This window comes from Pinus tabuliformis, chromosome 8 (genome assembly GCF_031772625.1).
Source record: "Pinus tabuliformis cultivar Carrire ecotype Pingquan chromosome 8, CPIR1, whole genome shotgun sequence".
Taxonomy (NCBI): Eukaryota; Viridiplantae; Streptophyta; class Pinopsida; order Pinales; family Pinaceae; genus Pinus; species Pinus tabuliformis.
This window is the reverse complement of record NC_142294.1, coordinates 107,223,392-107,246,268: the sequence shown is the minus strand read 5'-3', so window position 1 is coordinate 107,246,268 and position 22,877 is coordinate 107,223,392. Positions and strand designations below refer to the sequence as shown.

Below are 22,877 nucleotides of genomic sequence, written 5' to 3'. Positions count from 1 at the left end.
GAACAATGAAAATAACACATCAAAACACCAGTTTACAAACACTCCCTAAGTGCAATGATTAAAGTGTGTGACTACGACCAAAAGTGTCATTTTATAATAGACAAAGGTGTTATGACCATGAAGTGCACTAGAGATGTTATAAACAATGCAGTGACACTTAAGAATGATCAAGAACACTTGAAACATATAGAATGAATTAAAACAACACTTGATGACCAAGGTGGCACTGGAGTAGGCTCTAAAATTTGAATGTAATGAAACTTTGGAGGGTGTTGTAGCAACAACAATAGGTTTGAATCACTAAAGGAATAGTAAAAATGAAATAATTGTTTGGTATTTCTTTTAGTTTTACCCTACCTTAGTGTGCCCAATAGTTAGATGCATTAGTGTGTTTAGTTTTTCATAGTGCACTATTATATTTTTCAAAAGAATGTGGATTAGTGCACTTATTTTAAGCATGTTGATGTGTTGCACTTCTTATAGGCATGTTGATGTTTGCCCAGGCTACTAAGCACACTAATTAGTTTTTTTAAATTTTTAAAAATTAAAAACCTACATTGTATAAAAAAAACTTTTAAGAGTTGAATGCTTCTTACATATAGATGCATCATTATACTTACTATCTAATGACACCAATCCTCGTGATATCACAAAATATTGAATCATTCGGATCTGAGTTGGATAATTATATTGTTTTAAGCAAAGTCTTTCGATAGAAATCACATAAGAGAACTTTTTGGCCAACACGTTTTGAACCAACAAGCGTGGTTCATCATCAGGGCCAGATGAAGAGGCAGACCATGGCAAAGGCTTAAATAGAGAGCAATGTAGAGACATAATTTCAAGTAACGGCTATATTTGAACAATAATATTTAAATTATGATATTAATTTATTAATATATTAAAAACAAATATTATTAAGTAATGGCTATATTAAACAACTATTTTTGAAAAATAAAATTTTAAATAATGATATTAATTTATTAATTTATTCAAAATACTAATAGGTAACGACTATATTAAACAGTTAGTTTTTGAAAAATAATATTTAAATTAATTTATTAAAACTAAATATTACTAGTTTTTGAAAAATAGTATTTAACTAATGATATTAGTTTATTAATCTATTAAAAAATACTAATAAGTAACAGCTATATTTTTTTTTTTCTCAGCAATACTAACTAATTTATATTAATATATACAGGTGAACTTTACATCCAAAAAGACTGTCTGCCGAGGGCCAACTGTGGCTCCATGGGTGACTCTGTCATTCTCAAACTTTTGCCTCGCAGGGCGAGATATCCAGACAAGAGCAGTATCCAAAACTCGGTGATATTTCAAAGATGCAACAAAACTTCCCACGCAGGGGCATCCCACAAAAGACATACGACCCAGAAAGACTGTAGACTTCAAGAGCATAACACAGAATAGACAAAAAACAAGCATAGTCTTAAGACGTATACCAGACATAAGACGCCAACCCAGCAAGACTGTAGTGGCCGTTACCATGACTCAGAACAGGAAGGAAACAAACCAAAACATAAGACGTGAACCTGAAATCCACCAAGACCCCGTACCCGGCCCGAGCGTAGGAAGCCAATGCGAGGGAGAGCCACTGTGCGCTAGTCCTCTGGTTTTTCTTCCAGAATTCTACACCATCCTTGTCCCTCTGGGATGCCCTCCCACATCGCCATGGGGTCCTGCGAGGGGGCTGGCCTCTCAAGTTCTCGAGCTCGGAAGGGGGCTTGCTGAGGCTCCCTTTCTGAATTATCCTCTGAATTCGATGGCTCCCCCATTGGGCGCTTCCCCTTGATGCTCTCGGAATGATTCTCAGCAGGTGCCTGTGGCGGTCCGTCCTCATTCTCCTCAGGAATTTTGGTGAAAAGCACTGAGATGTGTGCATTGATTCTTACATTGTCCCTGGAGCTGCCCAGTGTGAAAATGACTGAACCAAACGCTGGGAGCATGGGTGCTCCATTATTAGAGCTACCAGCTTCCAGAAACTGACTAGTTGGAATTGGGGTGGCTCCTGCCCTTCTATAACAGTAGCAGCAGCAGCAGTGATGGTGGACATCCGCTGCAGGGGGACGAGAGGATTCTCCACGCCCCGAGCCTCTTCTGCAAGGCATCCGTTCTCGCAGCCGCACCATGGAATCCTCAAATTCCTTACCCTGTTCCAAAGCAGAGGAGGGCGTGCTGTTGTTGCATTCCCTTCCTGGAGCTTGCCGTCCCCAAATTGAATCGAAGCTGAGCTCAATTGAGCCAAGACAAAGACCAGTAAAATCAAGCAAGGAGCGGACCGCGTCCGAGCTCTCATCAACCAAGTCACAGCATCTACGCTCAGAGTTCTGAGAATCCTTCTCGACATACTGAACTCCGCTCCCCAACATTCCATCATACTTAACCCCATTGTCATTCCCTCGTAACTTGCCCGCATTGAATGCGCACTGCAGGTTTACCATCGCCACCAGCTCCCTCATTAAGACTTCCCTTATGCCTCACCCGGCTTGCAGTCTCGGCGGCGAGGGGCATTGAAGGCTCCGGATCCTCACGTGGCAGCCCGTGCTGGGCATGTGGCTCGCCATTAACTGACTGAATGACACCCGCATCCGGGGATAAGTAACAGCTATATTAAACAGCTAGTTTTTGAAAAATAATATTTAAATTAATTTATTAAAACCAAATATTACTAGTTTTTGAAAAAGTAACATTTAAATTAAGATAATAATATTTAAATTAATTTATTTAAAAAAAATCAAAGTCAAACTCTAAACAAGGAGGGAAGTCAAAAATTATAAAAATGAGTCAAGACTGTAATTGAGACAAGATCATTTAATACATAAAATAATTAATGGAAATAACATAAACTAAATAAAAATTAATCAATGGAAAAATAAATAAAATAAAACAAAAATATACACAAGTCAAAAGAAATATATAGATAAATAAATAAATAAAAATAAAGACTTTGCTTAATTCATTATGGATCACAAAAGCCTGAATACATAAATTATATTGTTTTTCATCCATATCGATACATTTGAAGTGGAAAAAGTGGAGGAATCAGCTCACAGGACCATTTTTACCGTTGGGACCGAGTTTGGCAAAAGGGGGTCTGAAACCTTCTTGGAGCGTTTTGAGACATCAAACGACATTTTTTGGGGGTAAAACTTTGTTGATTGAGTGCAACAACTTTTCATGTTATTATACACACAGAGAGATTTTCAAAGACGTAAGAATCACGTCAATCGGAGTCTGTATGCAAAAGTTATGCCACTTTGAAGTTGACCTTCCTGTTTTCACACCTATAGTTCGGGAGGATGCAACGTAAGCCCCCATTATTCATGGAAAATGGGCTAGTCATGTGTTTGTAATGTAAAAGACTCTAGAAGAGTCTATTTTGTAACTCTAATTAAGAGTTGATGTAGTCAAACTTAACCACTAATAGGCTATCGGGTCGTGTTATAACTGGGCCACTAGGAGGTAGAGGCATTCCAATCTTTCGAGAGAATTTTATTCCATAGTTGAGAAAAGATAGTCGGGAGAGATAGGAGGTAGAGCACACAGAGAGGATCTATGCACTATAGCAGCCCACGGGCCACAAACATTACTTCTTTGTATCTGCAGCCATATTTCCAGACAGAGAAAGAGAGTGAAGCAGCCTCACCTTCCAGCTGGGTTTTCTCCTGAAAGGGTTTCCCAGAGAGCATATCTTGTGTATTATGTGTGTGTGAGCTTATTTTGTCATTCTCTACTTTTCTTCTTGATTTACTTTTACATGCATGCACTAATTACAGTTAATTTTATAGATCTAGAAATTAAATAAAACTGTAATAGTGTAGAATCTCATATTTTTAATATAATATTATCATATCTATTGTGACGAATTGTCCAGTGGAATATCCATGAGAGTTTACAAATCACATGCACTAGTGCACCTTTATGAGGAACACATTGGGGTGCCTTGTATGGTTGTCCATCAATATATTTTTTGTAGTTTTTAACCAATATTACATAGAAAAATGTTTGAACTCATTTGGTTGTGCATATAATTTTATAAAAAATCACCCATATTTTGTTTAAATTTAAGATTGTTGAAAATAGCAACAACAAATGTTAAAAATAGAATCCATAAATTCCAATTTAATTTGTCCTTAAATTAAATTCTGAATTAAAATTGTAATTATTTTCTCATAGCAACTTGTGATAGTTAACTAAGTTAAGTTGACTTAGTTAACTTAGGAATTTCGAGTTGGAAGTCTTTTGGAAGTCATGTATATGTTCTCCCTAAGTTTTAGGAGTCCAGTATGAGTTTATTTGAGTAGTAATTCAATTAACTCAGTTTAATGAGTTATGGTCAATTAAATTAGTTCTAATTGTTTGTGGAACTAATAAAGAACTAACAGTCAGTTGGTGCATTGGTGCATCCACAAGTGTTACTCCAGTTAACTGAAGATTCCCTCATGAGAAACTCATGCATGCTAATTCTGAGAAAAGCCCATTGAGACTAGAGTGCAGAGACAATGTATTATCAGTTGTATGATTTATTGAGTTGTATAGATCATGCATGCAATCAGGAACTGGACCTAGTTTGGATTGCGCAGTTTTGAATGCACTAGATTCCCATTAATATGGGCTATTCAGCCATAGGAATTGCGCAAGGAAATAGGGGCTTGGAGAGCAACAAAAGAGGCTAAGGGATTTGGCTTGAGCTAGCTTGTGATATGAGAGTTGATTATACTTGTGCAGGGATTGTTCTTGTGAGAACAAGCATTGTATTCTCATCTTGTATTTCTGATTTAATGCAATACAGATAGTGGGGGTTTTCAGCAGAGGCTTTCCCCGGATACTTATTATGTTATGTGCCATTGATTTGTCTTCCTCTTGCTATTATTGTTTTCATCGATCTATTGGCTTATGCTGGTTGAAAGTAGAAATAGATTCTTCTCTTTTGCTTTAGTACATTGCATGAGCTTGTGAATTTACAAGATTTTCTACAAAGACAAACCCTTTTTTCCTACAAATTAGTTATAACAATTTTTGAGGTGCCTATTTAGTTAAGACACCAATGCACAATATGTATTGTCTCACTAGTGTGGTTTATATAGATTAACAACATTGAAAAAAAAATCTCCATTAATTCCTCTAGTCACCCTCCTTTACTATAAATAGACAATGAAGAAAATTTTCAAGTGGTTCTATAAAAGCCTCTACTAGAGGTTGTTTTCCTTGTAGTTCCTCCTCTTCTTCTCCCTTTGCCTTCCCCATTCTTCCTTTCCTCTTTCTTTTATCCCTCATTCCTCTCATTCTGATCATTTCTCTTCCTCCTTTTTTTCTTTTCTCCCTACCCTTTTCCTCTTTTAATTCCCCTCTCTATCCTCTTCTTTTTCTTCTCCCTCTCACTCCTCCTTTTTTTCTCTTCCTTTCATGCTCTCCATTTCTAAAATTCTAACCGATGAGAAATTTTGTATATAGTATACTGAGGTTGCATTTTAAAATCATCATATTTCGTTCAATAATATTTATGAACATTTGTTTTGTTTTTCATACAACTCCATAACCCAATGGACAAGGCATTGGTATCATATTTAGTTCTAGAAGTAGTATGAAGGGTTTAACATCGTTATTGAAGGTTTTTATAATGGAAAAGGGACCATATTAGCATTAAAAGGAACCCAACACATGGATCATTGACCTCTAAGCCAATTGTTGACAATGATTGGTGTTATAACCCCACCTTCACAAGGCCCCATGCTAAGCACCCATTAAAGTAAATTTATGGTCTAAAATGCACCTCTTAAGGAAAATATTAAAATAGTAGAAGCATATGTAGCATCATATTAAGAATGTGTGACATCACACTAAGTTAGAGGTATTGCCTACTGAAAGCTAATCTATAGTCTCCCATTAATGATATTTGTCAAGTATATTGAGTTAGTGTAAATTTAAGAGGTGAGAATTAAAAATAATAATGAAAGGCTTATATTCTTGTGCGCACAAAACAAATGGTGTAATGCCCAAACATTTAACTTCATATCATATTTTAATTAGTATAATTCATAATTGATTAAATATACCACTATTTTTTTAATATTCAATAATAAACTTAAAAATATGAAAATAACTAAACTTATAATTAAATAATATAATTATAATAATACGAATAATAATATAATTCTTTTGGATGTATTATATTACAATTTGTATAATCAATTATTCTATAATCTATATACTTTGTTATAATGTATGATTTGTAGTCCACGGGTTATAAAAGAGTCGGTGAATTAGTGTATTGTTAAGGCACTCCTTGCCCAATGGTCACTGATTCAAAACCCCATGGGTGTCCCAATTTCCCAACCCTCAAGTATATGTTATAGTGGTAGCGTTGGTAATCGACCCAATGTCACACAAGTACGAGACTCGTCTAGTTGTCAATTCCTATTGTCACAAATATATACAAGAGGGTCTCATATACCAATTTGGTGTCTACCTTGGCATTGACCTTATTGGCAGTAGTAGTAACCTTAGGTATTATTAATATAGACTAAAATGCACTGTCAATGCTTAGTTTGTTTGGTTTCTAGAGAAGACTTAGTTGCATTGATGAAAAATAGATATTGGAGTTAGTCAATTACATGTCTATCCCGTTCTTGGTGTTGATATTAGTGTAAAAAAGGTACCATATTCTTTTTATCCTCTTAGCCTAAGTTCCTACCTATAACTCATATATAGCATTTATCAAGCTATAATATTAAATGATTAAATTGTTCTAATTTGTCGTTGAATTGGTCCAAGTTGTTGAGAATTTCTTAATCCTAAGTCCCTTTCTCTTCAAAGATCTAAATTATCATGTAGAAATATACATGTCTCTCCTTCCTAAATCACATTGTTCAAACTCTATAACATCATTTTATGTATATGCCATGAAATATTATAATATTTTGTGAACCTCTTTTTATCTTTGTTGTGTACGTTCTTTTCCATCATCGGTGGGATAAGACACTCTCACTGGATACAAAAATATCTCATGGAAACCATTATAGTCATCTTAACCAATTTTCACCATTAGTAAAATAATCCAATATTAGTTAAGCTTAGACAATCTTGACCATTGATCTAGTAATAGCTCACTTGGCTTATTATTTTCTATACAATATTTATTGTTGTGGAACAAATTCCCATATAGGGATATACCACTATAATAAGTGTATGATAACTCATAGGGTAAAAACCATAGGAAGGAGTGGGTAGAGAAGCCGTGATACCAAAACCATAAACAATGCTACAATCAAATTGAAGGAGGAGGTGATCACATTAACTCAAATATTTACACTGAATTATGGTTGGTTGTAGTTAAGATTGGTTGAATTTTGTGATTTTTGTAACTTTCCATTGAATAAAACATCCTTCGATGAGTGTGTGTGTGTGTGTGTGTGTGTGTGGACATTATACACTTATGTGTGGGGGGAGGGGGGGACATTATGCATGTGTATTTTCAATATTCATGCCAATTTATGTCAATATATTTGCAATATTCATGTCCATTAATGCTTATTTTATCCATCAATTGCATATACTTGCCTCATTAACCTCTTAGTGTAACTAATTTACAATCATATGGCCTCTAGTGGAGATGGAATATTAATCAATGATGCTAGGGACAAAGACAAAGATGAACAAGGTCATGGAATAAAAAGAAATATGTAGTATATGAGAACAAAAACAACAACAAAAACTCAACTGTCATTACTTGGAGAACTATCTCCTTATTGAGCAGAAGTAGTGGTGTCTATCTTCCCTCATTTGTGGTTAAACCCATGAGGTATCTTCAACAAAACCTCTCTCAACAGTGAGGTGTGTCATGCCTTGACGCATGAATTTTGTCCCAAGGAAGACACAACAAGCCCAAAACTAACAAATATATCATTAATTAAGTGGTTTGGGCTTTAATGTAGGGACATGGACTTCCTCATATCCCCTCCTAGGAAAGCCATTTCTACTATTGTCAATCTCCCTTTCTCCATTTCCAAATATAAGAGCATATTTCACCTTTTGTTTTCTTCCATGTTTTTTTGTGTTTCCGAAATGTCATTGCCACCATCTCAACTTATTTATGGGTGCTTCATTGTGCCTTTACGATCTAGTGTTTCGCTTTTGGAGGAGCTATACATCTTCATCCTAAAATATGTGAAAACAACAATGAACAATGGATATATTTATATTCCAGTACCCCGATCATTTTAAATGTGGTCTTGAAGGTGATGCAGGAGCATCTGACCTCCCCTTAATTAAAGAAGGAATCCAAAGCAGAGCGAGGAGGAAGTGGACCATCAAAGCTAAATAGGGGACAAATCTGTTTAAAACAGAGTAAATGATGGAACGGATAAAGTCTCTCGAAGACTTAATTAATGTAATTTAATCTGCCATATGTGTCATAATGGGAGATTAGGGAGTTGTTAGTGATTTTTTAGAGGAGATTAAGGAGAGGATTGATCAATCCTTTCAGTGATCCAATCCAATGTTTCTTAGAAACTGATGAAGCTGCGTGTTCTATATATATGTAATGAGATAGAGACAGAGAGGGATAGAGTGATAGATAGAATTGTGTAAGCCGAGAGTAATCAAAATGTAGTCAAGAGGGAACTGTCTCTAAGGCTAAAATGCCTTAGTCTATACTAAACATTGTATAATGAATATAACTGTGTTGTGTGTATTTCCGCGTGCTTTTGTATTTACGCCTTTTCCAGTTATGTTGTGTATATGCATTACTCATTTAAATCATGTTTGTAAGTGGTTGATCGACCAGATCACTGTGAGGATTGATGGCGATCCAAAGATATCTCAATGAATTGTTATAGGTGTGTCGTATGGAGTGATGACCATGTGTAGACAAAGTATGGCAGGAACCCTGGTTGAGGCAGATTCCATCAAAACAGGCGAGATCAAGCCAAGGAAGAATAGCGAAGAAATGAAGTATCGGCAAACCAGGGTTGTTGGATCTTATAGATCAACGACCAGGATTTTATCGCATTGGCGGAACCCTTTCGGTGTTATTGGACCCTGACCATCGAGAAGAGCGATTTCGATAATGTGATGGATCATGGACCCTCAGATCAAGAGTCCAGATCGACGGTCCAGAAGTGATCGCTTATCGCATATTGAGGAGGTCAAAGGGCTAACAATAATGGATGTTGTGATAGCACTGATGTGGTGGAACACTAATACATCGATAGCGATAAATCAACGATCGGAAGTCAGCGCTGTCAGCGCAGCGGAAAGGGTTGGACCGAGGAGCAGACCCGACGAAGATATAGGTGTGGGCTCATAGATTTTGAAGTTCATCCCAAGGGTCGTAGCGGGGTTTTTCATGGTTTTCCCGTGTATTTCCTATGTTCCAATAGTTGTATGGCCGCGGGTTTAAAGGCTTATGGCCTAAACGAATGAATAAGCGCTTCTGATAAGGCTTGTGGGCCATAACCCATAGGCTTTAGGATCAAATATTGATATGAAAGGGGAAATTGGTTATACCCCTATTTTCCTTTTCATCAAGTGGTATCAGAGCAGGGAAAGGATTTCCTGCGAGAAGGAAGAAGGGAAAGGAGGTACAGTTGTTTAAAGCTGGAGAGTTATGATCTTAATGTCGTACAGAGAGCGGCAACAGAAGGTGAGAAGATTTGCAGCAACCTAGAGCAAGGTGTGCTCAATTGGTTCCAGAGAAGAGAACCAGAAGGATGCCAAAAGACTGAGTGAGGAGAGCTTGGTGAGGTATCATGTAGCAGAGGAAGACTGTTACTGCAGAGGTTGGTTGCAGCTCACAGAAGATCATGAAAGCAGTTCCATTGAAAAGTGGGTAGAATTGCTAAGGACAAGGAGAAGCATATGACCAGGAGGTCATAAATTTTTGTGCCTCGGGAGTCTTATGCAAGAGCATCTGACCTCCCCTTAATTAAAGAAGGAATCCAAAGCAGAGCAAGGAGGATGTGGACCATCGGAGCTGAACAGGGGACAAATCTGTTTAAAACAGAGTAAATGATGGAATGGATAAAGTCTCTCGAAGACTTAATTAATGTAATTTAATCTTCATATGTGTCATAACGGGAGATTAGGGAGTTGTTAGTGATTTGTTAGAGGAGATTAAGGAGAGGATTGATCATATCCTTTCAGTGATCCGATCCAATGTTTCTTAGAAACTGATGAACCTACGTGTTCTATATATATGTAATGAGACAAAGATAGAGAGGGATAGAGTGATAGATAGAATTGTGTAAGCCGAGAGTAATCAAAATGTAGTCGAGAGGGAACTGTCTCTAAGGCTGAAATGCCTTAGTCTATACTAAATACTGTATAATGAATATAACTGTGTTGTGTGGATTTCCGTGTGCTTGTGTATTTACGCCTTTTCCAGTTATGTTGTATATATGCGTTACTCATTTAAATCGTGTTTGTAAGTGGTTGATCGACCATCAATCACTGTGAGGATCGATGGCGATCCAAAGATATCTCAATGAATTGTTATAGGTGCGTTGTATGGAGTGATGACCATGTGTAGACAGAGTATGGCAGGAACCCTGGTTGAGGTAGATTCCATCAAAACAGGCGAGATCAAGCCAAGGAAGAATAGCGAAGAAATGAAGTATCGACAAACCAGGGTCGTTGGATCTTATAGATCAACGACCAAGATTTTATCACATCGGCGGAACCCTTTGGGTGTTATCGGACCCTGACCATCGAGAAGAGTGATTGCGATAATGCGATGGATCATGGACTATCGGATCGAGAGTCCAGATCGACGGTCCAAAAGTGATCACTTATCGCATATCGGGGAGGTCAAAGGGCTAACAGTAATGGATGTTGCGATAGCGCCGATGTGGTGGAACGCTGATACGTCGATAGCGATAAATCAGCGATCGAAAGTCGGGGTTGTCGGTGTAGCGGAAAGGGTTGGACCAAGGAGCGGACCCGACGGAGATATAGGTGTGGGCTTATAGATTTTGAAGTCCGGCCCAAGGGTCGTAGCAGGAATTTTCATGGTGTTCCTGTGTATTTCCTATGTTCTGATAGTTGTATGGTCGCGGTTTTAAAGGCTTATGGCCTAAACGAATGAATAAGCGCTTCTGATAAGGTTTGTGGGCCATAACCCACAGCCCTTAGGATTGAATATTGATATGAAAGGGGAAATTGGTTATACCCCTATTTTCCTTTTCATCAGAAGGTTAGGACATGATTTATAATCAATGTCAATTCTTATGAGGACAATGAGTATCAGGTGCATCATCAAACAACGTAAATGCTCCAACTTGTGACTTGCATGGGAAAAATATGGGTCCTCGTGTATCACCTTATTTATACCTTATTCTCTTCTGACATAGTGGATATGACATTCACTCACCTTTCATGGATCCAAGTTAAAAATCATTTCTTTAAACTTTTGAATGATAAGGAATTCATGCATTAGGAAATTCATGAGAATACATTAAATTTGGGAAGGGAGGATTGATCAATATTGTCTGTGTACCTTATTCCTCAAGAGTGCTTTGTGATGTGAGGCCTACATCATTGGTTTATATGGAAAGAAGCATGAGGATATCTCCTTCCAAGGATGTATAATATGGTCACATTAAATGGGATTGTTGGGAGAGGCATGTGGCATCCCTAGCTAGATGAGATGATGAACAAATGAAGAGTTGGATGAAATGAGAGGTGATGTCATCATGCCACACTATAGGGACATGTGTTGAAGGGTCAAGGAGTTGGATAGTTGATGCATTAGAAGAGTGGAGGCTCATAGTCTGTAGAAGGGTGTTAACTACAATTACTCACTAGCCATACACATGGACAACTCACAGGGAATTGTAGCATTTAACTATTGGGAAAAAATATTAAGGTGTAGGCACTTAGTTGGATTGAAAGGAGCCAATAGTGGGATCTCACCAACCCTACATGTGGACGACCAATGAGAAGTCAGAGAAATGGGGCATTAGGGAATCGAGGAAAGGAGTTTGGGGGAGGAGAGGGTTGATAACAGGTGCCCGATGAAGGAACTCCATGCCTCACAACATGTATGAAGGATATGCATCACAACAATGGTAAGTCGAAAGAAAGAGGATCAAGATGAAAGTAGACAATGCTTATTCAATCAACTTGATAGCATGAACCCACTAACTCTACACTTAGATTCCAAATGGGAAGTCGAAGCGTTAGGATGTTCAAGAGAACTTGTTACGATTTTTAGCAAACCCCCTGATAGTGGGAGCCCTCTACCCCTACACGTGGATGATCAATTAATGATCAAACTCTTGGGATAAAAGGTGATCAATGGCTCAAGTTAACTCAACATTGAACCACTAGAAACCAAAGTTTAGAAGATAAAATGAAGCCATAAAAGAATCAAGGAAACAAAAAATCAATGAAGAACCAAAAATTGAAAGTTAGCTCATGAATTTTGAAAAACAAGAAGAAATAAACAAGACGTGCCTCAGAAAATTGGAACCACAGGGAAAAAATTTCTAGGGTTTGTTGACGCTAAAATATTATGATATACATATATGTTATGCCATATTTACACATGTATCATCCACTTACAACATTTTTAAAACAGAAACCCAAAAATGAGGCACTTTTACCAAAATACCCACAAACATTTTCTACCTTTATTACAAATACGTCACTATAGGATGTGCTCATCAATTTCCTCATAACAACAAGTGAGAAACTCACTATTGTGGTAATTGTAGGTCACAAACACATATGTGCCCCATCAAAACTCATATCAAAACTTTTGCATGCACCTATTAGCAATGGGGTTTGGTATAGAAAAATGCACTAATTTTATAAACACAATTAATTAATTTAATCATGGATTTTTTCCTCCATGTAAACAGAAATAATTCTTGAATTATCAGAATCAAAACTGAACTAAAAATATCTAAACATGTTAGGAAAATGAGAGAGAAATTTTCTCGAATTTCAAAACAATCACCTCTTGCTTTAAAGGTTATAGATGGTCCTCAACTCCAAATTTCTATTCCAAGTTTATTCCAAACTTCATCCTTGCCAATCAAATTAATATTACCAGTTGACCGCCTTAAAATATCCCAAGGGTATTCCTCTTCTGTTAGATTAACACTTGAGCTGCAAAAGCATTTTAAAAGAGTGTACAAATAACAAGTGTGAAGGGCATGAAGACCTTATTCACTAATAGATTGTGTAGCTCTTTCAATGAACACAAGTAGATTTCTCACAACAAAAAAACAAACATAATTAGGAATTTTCACAATTATTCCTCATTCATACCAACTCTCTACCTAAAATTTTAGCATTATCACATCCATCCAACACTAAAGTATACAAAAATGTCTCTCATGGTCACCCTTCATCTTCTTTTACATCCATTGTGCAAAATGCCACATGCCACTTCATACATAATCCCTATTTTTTAATCTACTAACATGTATATTATTCATCCACTTAAGTACTATTTTCCTCTTTTTGCTAACTTGTTTTCTCTCATCGATTAAAGCTCACATATGCAAGTGTGCACATAATATTACTTTATTTAACTAGATAAAATCCTCTAAAATAGAGAGTGAGTCACTTGCATTTCTTAAATGTCTCTACTGCATATTTAGAACGTTTCTCTACTTTCATTTTCATATGAAAATCAAATCTACATTTGCTCATGCTAATATTTCTATTTAAATGAATGCATTCTATTTAATGTGAAGGTGATATTTCTAAATGACATGCATATAAATGATACTTTCATTTTAGAATGGTGAAAATAAACTCATGTTAATACCTATACTAAGGGCGAGACCATGATCATTCAAACCCTTGTACATATATTTACATGGGGGAAACAAATACTTTATGACAAGACCTCATTATTAGTGAAAAAGTCATGGCTTGCCAAGGATAAGGACTACATATCCCTATTGTGCACCTTTTAGTACATCCCCATGAGCAACCTATATGACTCACCCTCACAAACCTGCTCAATGAGCATATGTCTACTCCAATCCATTACAATTAGGAAGTTTTTGATGTATAGGAATTGCATCCACCTTTCTCTTTTATGCACATGTCACACAACCTTTACTTGTATATAGGCCAAGTTGGCAATGCTAGCCCTTGTCCCTATACACATCTAAAAATGCACATCAAATTGCATTGTTTAATAATCAATATAAAGCATAATCACATGGCATTTAGATTGAGAAATCTAGTGTCCTAAACACATCTGAGGTCTAGATATCTTGACTCACTCTTGAAGTCCATATAATTATGGCTCATCACAGTCAACAAATCGTTAGTGACATAATATATAACAATTAACCACACATATATAATAAATCTATACATAAATTTATAACATTAAATAACATTAAAGAGGTCTCATATTTCATTATTCATATATAATAAACATATCAATAACATGATTATGTCAACAAATGGAATTTCAAAATATAAATCATATGGAAACATATTCATCAACAATATTGAGTTATTTACATATAAAGCAAAATAAAAAATAATGATAATATATAATGATGAATGTAGTGCATAAAAACACCAAAAATATGAATATTATCCACTCCTAAAAAAATCATATCACAAACCTAAAAGGATAAGCTAAACAAATTAAACTCATCCCAAAAGAAACTTACTTTAAAAAGTTAAGTAAGCTAAAACTATACCCTAAAAATCCTCTCAATTTAAATAAATTATAACCATTTCAACCATTCAAATTTATCGGTTTTTAACTTCTCACTCCTATTTAATTATTCAATTTTTCTCACTTCAAAAATTATATATATATTATTTTATTTTTCTCACTTCAAAAATTACATAATTCCAACTTATTCAATATATCACTTAGTGTTTTGAATAAGATTTAAAATAAAAATTAAATTTTCAAACAAGTTAATGTTGTACCCAAGGAGGAAAAAAAAAAAAAAAAACAAACAAACCAAACAAAACATAATAATGTGAATACTATACACCTCATAAAAATTCATCTCTGAACATTATTACTCGAAAAAGTTAAATTAGCTGAAACCATTTCTCAAAAAGTGTGTTTAAAAAGGTTTAAAAAGTTGGAACCGTCTCTATCATGTTTAGAACTTTGGAGTGAAGTTACAGAAAGTTAAAACCATTTGAAGCTATTTCAAACCTATACCTAATGACTTTGTAACTTATAAAACCTTCACTTCAACCCAAATTGTCACTTTCTATTACCTTAACTTTCTAACTTATAAAACCTTCACTTCAACCCAAATTGTCACTTTCTATCACCTCACAAATTACATGGAGTCCATTCTTCAACACAACTTGTCGCATTCTATCACTGCACAAAGTACTTAGGTCCATCCTCTCCAACATATTATTACTTCACAGTTTATAGCAAGATAGATTTGTAAAGACTGGATCATTTTTTTTCACAAAAACCAAGAGGGTCTTTGTATACTTAAGACCCTACTCACGTTTTTCAGAAGAATCTCTCCCATCAGGTCAAGAACGAAGGTCAATGGAAATTGAACAGACGTCATATTCATGTTAATAAGATAAGTATAAATTTATGCCCAATAGAGGGGAGTAGCATATAGGGGAGGGAGGGCGTAGCTTACCATGATTACTCGCCCATTTATGGAATAAAATTCTGTAAAAACTATGACTTCTGACAGTCAACAGCGGACTGTCGAGATCTCAGAGCGTTTATAGAATTTAAAACCAAGTTGCCTCCATTTTAAATGGTGGCGATGGCGAAATCCATTATATAAATATACATTCCTGCGACGGCGGCGGCACAAGCAGCACGCTCATAGTACTTTTAATCAGGACAAACCACAGGGGTATTTATGTTTGTAGTTGTTTTGCATTCAAAAAAATCTGTTACAATCATCATGAATTCTCCATCACGCGCAGACAGGCGAAACAGAGGGATTACATTAGTGCTAACTCCCAGATTAAGAATGGTAAGGAATTAAAATTCTGGTAATCTGGTGCTGAAAACGAAATTAAATGCGATGCCATTAAGAAGAATTGATTATATCCACTGCGGTGTACTCTGACTGTTGAGGGAATACCCAACAAGGCTCTTTGGATGCTTCAATCTCGGTCTGGTCCGGTCCATTGATTGGTAGCCTGGATGGTTGGAATGGCACCACGTAATGTTGATAGTGGTGTTCTGGAGGAGGGGATGATCCCATATGGCCTTTTGTTGATGACTAAGATGGCGGAAATGTCAGAAAGCTATGGATTTTTAGTATGCAATATGGGGATTTTAACGGTTTTGAACAGTTTGAGGAACTAAGAATGAGGTCAACCTAGTGGGAAGAGTAGGTAATTTGCAATAGATAATGATGATATGATTTTGGGTTGGTGTCATGTGCGTTATTATCATTTGGGTAAGCAGTAGCTGCTAATTTTATTGATTGTGGAATTGGTGGATGTCTATGTAGGGTATGGGAATGGGGTTTTGTGGAGAGTTGGGTTGTTGTAATGCGTGTTAATATCATTTGATTTGGGTATTCAGTAGATGCTAATTTTATTGATATAGGATTTGTGGATGTATTTTAGGGATTGCCAATGAGTTATCTGGAGAGTCGGGTTGGTGTGAGTTCTGTTTTGTCATTTGGGTATTTGAGTAATGCTGATATTGCTGAGTATGGGTTTGGTGGGGATATGAGTAGTATCTGCAAAGGAGTATGGGATTGGTGGGGGATCAACAGCACTTGCAAATGGGCTTATTGAGAGCTGGGTTACTGTGAGCTGTGATTTTGTCAGTTGCGTATTTTCAAGTGATTGCTGATTTGATTGATTATGGTATTGGTGGGTTAGTTTATATTACGGTGGAAATGAGACTCTGAGTTGACATTTTCATTTGGGTATTCAAGTGCTGCTAACATTGATGATTATGGGATTGGTGGGTTCTTTTAGGCTGGGGCGGAAATGGGGTTTTTGAGAGTTTTTGGGAGTTTATTAGGTTGTACGAGGTGAGAAACAAATAGAATAAAGAAACAAATATTATGGATGACGGTCTGGCATGGAAGGGAGAAGGATTGAGAGCTTTAGAGTGGGAACTGTATGAGAGAACGAGAGAAGCCACTGAAGAAGCACAGAGACAAGGTGCAGCTCAATTGAAAGCAGCAGTGGAGGCAGGTGGAGCAGTTAAACCTAATGGTTCTGATTCTTTAGGCAGTGGTTGGTCATCGAGATACAAGTACTTAGGACTTGAAGGGGCTTACAGGCCCAAGTTCGTTTCATTCTCATGCTTTGATAAGATTGTCTCCTTTCCTGTTATATGTGAACTCGCTGCCTGTACTCTGTACCTCTTCAGGATGGTATGCTTTGACATCCATTTCTTTACTTTTCATTTGCTTAAAATTGTTGTATGATACCTGTTTTGTTCCTTGTGTGAATATCAGCAAAATGTGAATGAGTACGATGTCATATGTACTCAAAACCGTTTTAGTTTCATTTATGTTACGCTGTATTCTGTTCATTTTAGTACATGTTTGTTGTATTTGTCCAAGAAATTCCGTATAAAGGACAGAGCAAGTTAATAAATGGAACTCAACTTATTTCGGAGGAAATTCTTTCAAATCTAATAGAAAAATTGTTGGAGTTATAGAGTTATAGTTCACTTGATTGAATGATAGGAACTTTGACCACTAAGCACTTTGACTATGAATCTTTGCCATGGAGATTTTGGTCCATTTTAAGATGACACTTATCACCAAAATCTCAATAAACATGAATGGATTTAGGATGAAACTTTACTTGACCAGGAAAAGATGAACGAACTCTTTATGGATTTAGGATGAAACTTTACTAAGTTAGTTGACCAGCAAAACATGAACTCAGCCAAAAGGTTGAATTTGTTGACTTATTAACTAACTCCATAAATTACTTCAATCATGAGCTTGTTAATGGAATTGGACTAGAGCTTCAATCATAGCATGTGGCCAGAGCATCTCTACACCACACCCAGTTGATCTAGGCAATAATTTGTATGCATCTGCAACATTTGATTTTTCATTAGGAGAAACCCTTTCTGTGTAAGATTGTTGTATCAGTAAAGGGGTATGCCTTCTCTTTCTCCATTTTATTTATTTATTATTCTGTTTGTTGTAAAAGTACAAGGGATTCATCATTAGGAATGCTATACACAAGGGGGCCATGCCATCTCTTCCATAAAATGCGTCGAGGACTTGCACCTGAGCCTAACCTTGACTGCTTTGACGTTGAGCATGTCCAAACAGGATAGAAACTGGGATGTTTGTGTGGCAATTTCTCCAACTTACAACTACACCATAGCGCTCCAACTCTTGTTGGTCAGAAAAGCACATTAGGAAACCCTTTTGTTGCTTTGGCCAATCCCTTCTCAGTTTTCCAATTGATTACTTCTTATTGCAATCGAGACAAGCAACTGATTTAGGTAATGAAGAATCAAGAACAGTTTAAAGCATCTTACAAAGCATAACTGCACTTTTTCAGGTAATGAAGAATCAAGAACAGTTTAAAGCATTTTACAAAGCATAACTCCACTTTTAAACATGGCTTCATTTTTTCCCTACTGATTTCAACATGGAGAAAAGAGCAAAGAAAATAAAAAGTGTTTGATAGTAAGCTTGGAACTAATCAAGCTTACCTATTTAATAGCTGAAGCTTGAGAATGAGATGCATGCTCTTTCTGTCTCTTTTTGTTCCTCAATAATATTATTGTATCTGTTGTTGTGATGAAGGGTATACAAAATGGCTGACAGAGAAATAAGGCCAGCTTAAAGCACCTTTAAAGTTTAAACTAAATGGAGAGTATTTTGTGTATCGTTCAATGTATTTGAAAGAAATCTAGCATGTTCATTCCCAAAACTTTATGAATGATTTATTACATGAAATATTGTGGTACTATTGAGACATGGCATAACATAATTTTGAGTTAATTGCTTTTTTTGTTTAGACATGTTAGAATTGATTGGACTTTTGACTTGCAACATTACACCTAACTGTCAAGTTGAAAAGAATTGTTGTTGTTTTCATTTTGGCAAGGACAAATTGATACTGTATATGAAGGACGAGTGTTCAAAGTTTGATGGTTATACTGCTAATGAATTTAATTTCATTCTTATAGACTTCTCCCCTTTAATCTGAATAGGAGATCTGATAGATATTTTCTTACTGGTGGATTTTTTTTGGTTTGTAGAAAATGATAATAGATTTGCCATCTTCTCTGGTGCACATCTTGGGTTAAATTTGCGCTGGTGTTTCCTGTATCACAGTACTAAGTTCCCAATTGCTATATTCTAAGTGGTAACTTGTCCTTTTTCTTCTCCTGGCACTTATTTATTTCTAAATATTTACAACCTTTTCTCCTTTTTAAGAAGAGAATTAGAGCATGCACTTTTTTAAGAAGAGACTCAGAGCATGCACTTTTTTAAAAAGAGACTCAGATCATGCATAATTGTCAAACTGGCTTACTACTTTCTTAGTCTACAAGGCATTATGTTGTCATTATTTCCTTACCTAAGTCCCAGGAATCAGGCACGTGGAAAACAAAATATCACTTTCTTTAAAAAAGATATATAGAACAATTCAGAGAGGGACAAAAATAAAACATTTGGAAAGAGTAGAAAATGGGCAGATAAACAAAAGAATAATGTAGGATATTCCAAAATGCATGCATGCCCTGACTAGAAAGCACATGCTGATGTTAAGTTATGAAAAGAAATTAGGAAGGGGTAGGAAAACAGGAATCAATGGCTTGATCCATTGTGAAAATGGTCACCTGACCAGCTAACTGGTTCAAAACAAGCTTTGGCCTCCTTTGGAGAATTTTCTAGGTAGATTATCTCACACTTTGTTTTCAGAGTGCAGCGGGATATAATGCTACACTTGGTGGATTAATTATCTTGGCAGCTGTGGCATGAGAGTATTTAGGGTATCTGCCACTACCATATGTCCTTTAGCTGCCAGTTGCATAATCTGATTTGTATAGCAAGATCGACATATCAGAATATAATTTTAGCATTTCTATTTATGTATGTAACTGAAATGTATTGTTTCTCCTTGTTATGGTCTTACAAGTGGAAAATCCTGTGTTTTAACAGTCTCTTTGTGAGATTTGACCAAAAATAATTCTTCAGGTACCAAGGTTGCAGGGGCATCATCTTGCAATATATGACGACCATGCTATGGATTTGGGAAAGTATTCAGATCTTCCTGATGAATGATCATGTAAGATATTCTGCTCAGTTTGTTGACATTATGATTTTGGTACCCTCTTTCTCAAGTAAAACATTGAGATCTTTACATCACAGTGGATTTTAGCTTTGTGATAAGGTGTTGCTTATGGAATCTAAAGCAAGCTCTCTTTAAGAACAACTGCATTCCTCTGAGATTTTATTCATTAGGGAAGAACTCTGTTTGACATATTGAAGCAGGAATGGACGTACATTTCTTATCATGCTGTAGCCCTTTCCACTTGTACAAGTGTGCTGTACCAAGTCCCCTTTTAGTAAGTTTTCTGGCCATGAGACTAGGGAATGAGATGTTTTCTTAAATTCCTTTTCATTGGATGTTTTCAAATGTAGTACAGTAATTTATTTGTGTAACACTGTAATTAGAACAATTTTTCTAAGCAGTTTCATTTGGTCAATTTATATATCGTTTCAAATCTATAATTTATTTCAGTTCCAAAGGTTGTATGCTGTTTTGAGTAGCTGCATTTGCCATGTCGTCTTAGAAATGCTATTTGTGGTTAGCTTATAAGTATCTGGATGTTAAAATATGCAAAATCTCGTGTTTCTGTAACAGCATGCATCTGCGGCTAAGGATCTTTGGGCTGGCATGTCAAGCTGCTGCTATTTTGGCAAGAGGCAAACGGCAAGATAGTTTAGCTTTGTTGTTTGTCATTACGGCTAGTCACTTATTGGGTGTTTTACTGTCTTATGTTCTTGATCGAAGAGCAAGGCTGTGTTTCCTGAAGTCAATGCCATGCTGGCAAGCAGAGGATGTGGTTGTCGCTCCTATCCAGTCGCAGTTTTCAGAACCCTTTCGGGATGCTTTGTTCAGCCAGTATTGCAATATCTTCTATTCACAATCTCTTGAGAAAAACCCTTCAAATTTGATCACTGATGTGATCACTCCTGGTGATCGAAGTGCACCTCACAGGGCTCTTGGCGGTTTTGCGGGCGGCTTTGCTGGTGTTTCAGGCCTGAAATGCAAGCTTCCTCCTCCTACTACTTCAATATTTTCGTCTAGTGATAGCCTCTCGGGGCATGATAGGATGTCAGATTCTGAATCAGACGAAGAGGTAAATAGCTCAACAAGTGTTGCAGAAACGAGGTCACAGTACACACATAACAATGTTAAACGCAGATGGATGCAGGAAACCATCACTGACAGCACTTATTCACAGATTAAAAGCAGTTGCACTTCAAGCCAGAAGCAGCAGCTAGGAGGCTATACTTGATTATTGTGATTTGAATTATTTTCTATCTTGGCATTTTTCCCTGTCTCATGAATCACGTGTTAATGTATATCGAGTAGGCAGCAACAGTATTCTGCAAATCCTACCAAGCAGCATTGTCTATATGACTGTATGTGTTTGGGAGGTAATTGAATTGAAGTCATCTTCTGCTTCTGTGATTATATGCATTGTTCCAATGGCTTTGAGTCTTATGGATTGTTCTGATCATTTTTTTAATGCTATCAAAGAGAGTGTTTTAAACAACTATGTTTTCTATTCAAAGTAACCCACTTTTCCTTTGTCTTGTTTCAACATTTCTCACTTTGACTTGACTTTGTAACTAGCATGGATACATCTTATTCGTAGACTTATTAGATTTTGCATCTTCAGATACTATTTAATAAACATTTGATGTTTGCAGGTAGCCTTTACTTAATCATTCTTGACCCTTAATAAATATCCATCTTAACTTAATCATTCTTGACACTTAATAAATATCCATCTTAACATACTGACACTGATGGATATTTGTTACTTTATTCTGTATTATTTAAATAATACAGTCTTCTTTTAACGTGATGATAATTGGAAAATATGTTTTTTTAATGATTTATTAATGTTATACATACACAGACATGGACATCCACCCTGCACTGTACAGCACCTTGATTCTCTCATTGTAATTATTGGCAAATAGTGATGAGTAACTGTTATCCTCTTCGTTTTCTAAGCGTAAGCTCCTTGTGAGACAAACTAATAATAATCTGTTGCACAGTGAGTGCAACCCCCCTCCACAAAACCCTTACCCAAGATAAGATATTCTGGGTGGATTTTGAGGATGTTCCGGGAATGTATTTTTAGTTTTGACAATAGATATTGATTAGTGGAAATAATGATATTTTCTATCTATATTTTTTTTTCTTTGCATATATTAAATCTAAATTTGAATCTGCACAAGTTGCCGGTCAAAACACAGATTTTGATGTGGGTATTAATGATATAACTATTGTATTTTCAATAACATTACCACAAGCAAAGTCTCTATGTCAACAAACAAAGAAATGTGACATTTCAGGGCTCCAATCCTTGTGGTTACTGCCTTTTTTCTTCTCGTTTTAGTGGTCATCTTACATGGGTGTGCAAGGGTTATTCAAGTTCAATGCTTCAACCATTCCAACCTCAAACATTGTGAAAATAATCAAATGGTAGTGATATGGATTGGATACTAGATGTTTGAAAAAATTCCTATTTCATTACCTTTCTAATTTGAAATATAGATATAATCTCTTTACATAATGCATGCACGTATATCCCAAAGTGTTTTGTAGTGATTTTCAACATAGTTCTAAATATCTATAGAACCTATTGAGACGGAAATATGTTTTAAACACAATCATCATTTACAATA

General features: G+C 36.1%; 1 protein-coding gene across 2 annotated transcripts; it reads left to right on the top strand.

Moving 5' to 3' along the window:
* The first annotated feature begins 19,383 nt into the window (after window positions 1-19,383).
* Window positions 19,384-21,733, top strand: LOC149234359 (uncharacterized). 2 transcript variants are annotated; one of them, XM_089371806.1, is made up of 3 exons: window positions 19,384-20,235; window positions 20,439-20,515; window positions 20,815-21,733. In XM_089371806.1, the coding sequence occupies exons 1-3, from the start codon at window positions 20,179-20,181 to the stop codon at window positions 21,470-21,472; spliced, it is 792 nt and encodes a 263-aa protein (XP_089227932.1). In that variant the 5' UTR covers window positions 19,384-20,178; the 3' UTR covers window positions 21,473-21,733. The 2 variants fall into 2 exon arrangements, with proteins under 2 accessions (XP_089227932.1, XP_089227933.1); XM_089371807.1 differs by having other exon boundaries at window positions 19,386-20,235; window positions 20,442-20,515.
* The last annotated feature ends 1,144 nt before the right edge of the window (window positions 21,734-22,877 follow it).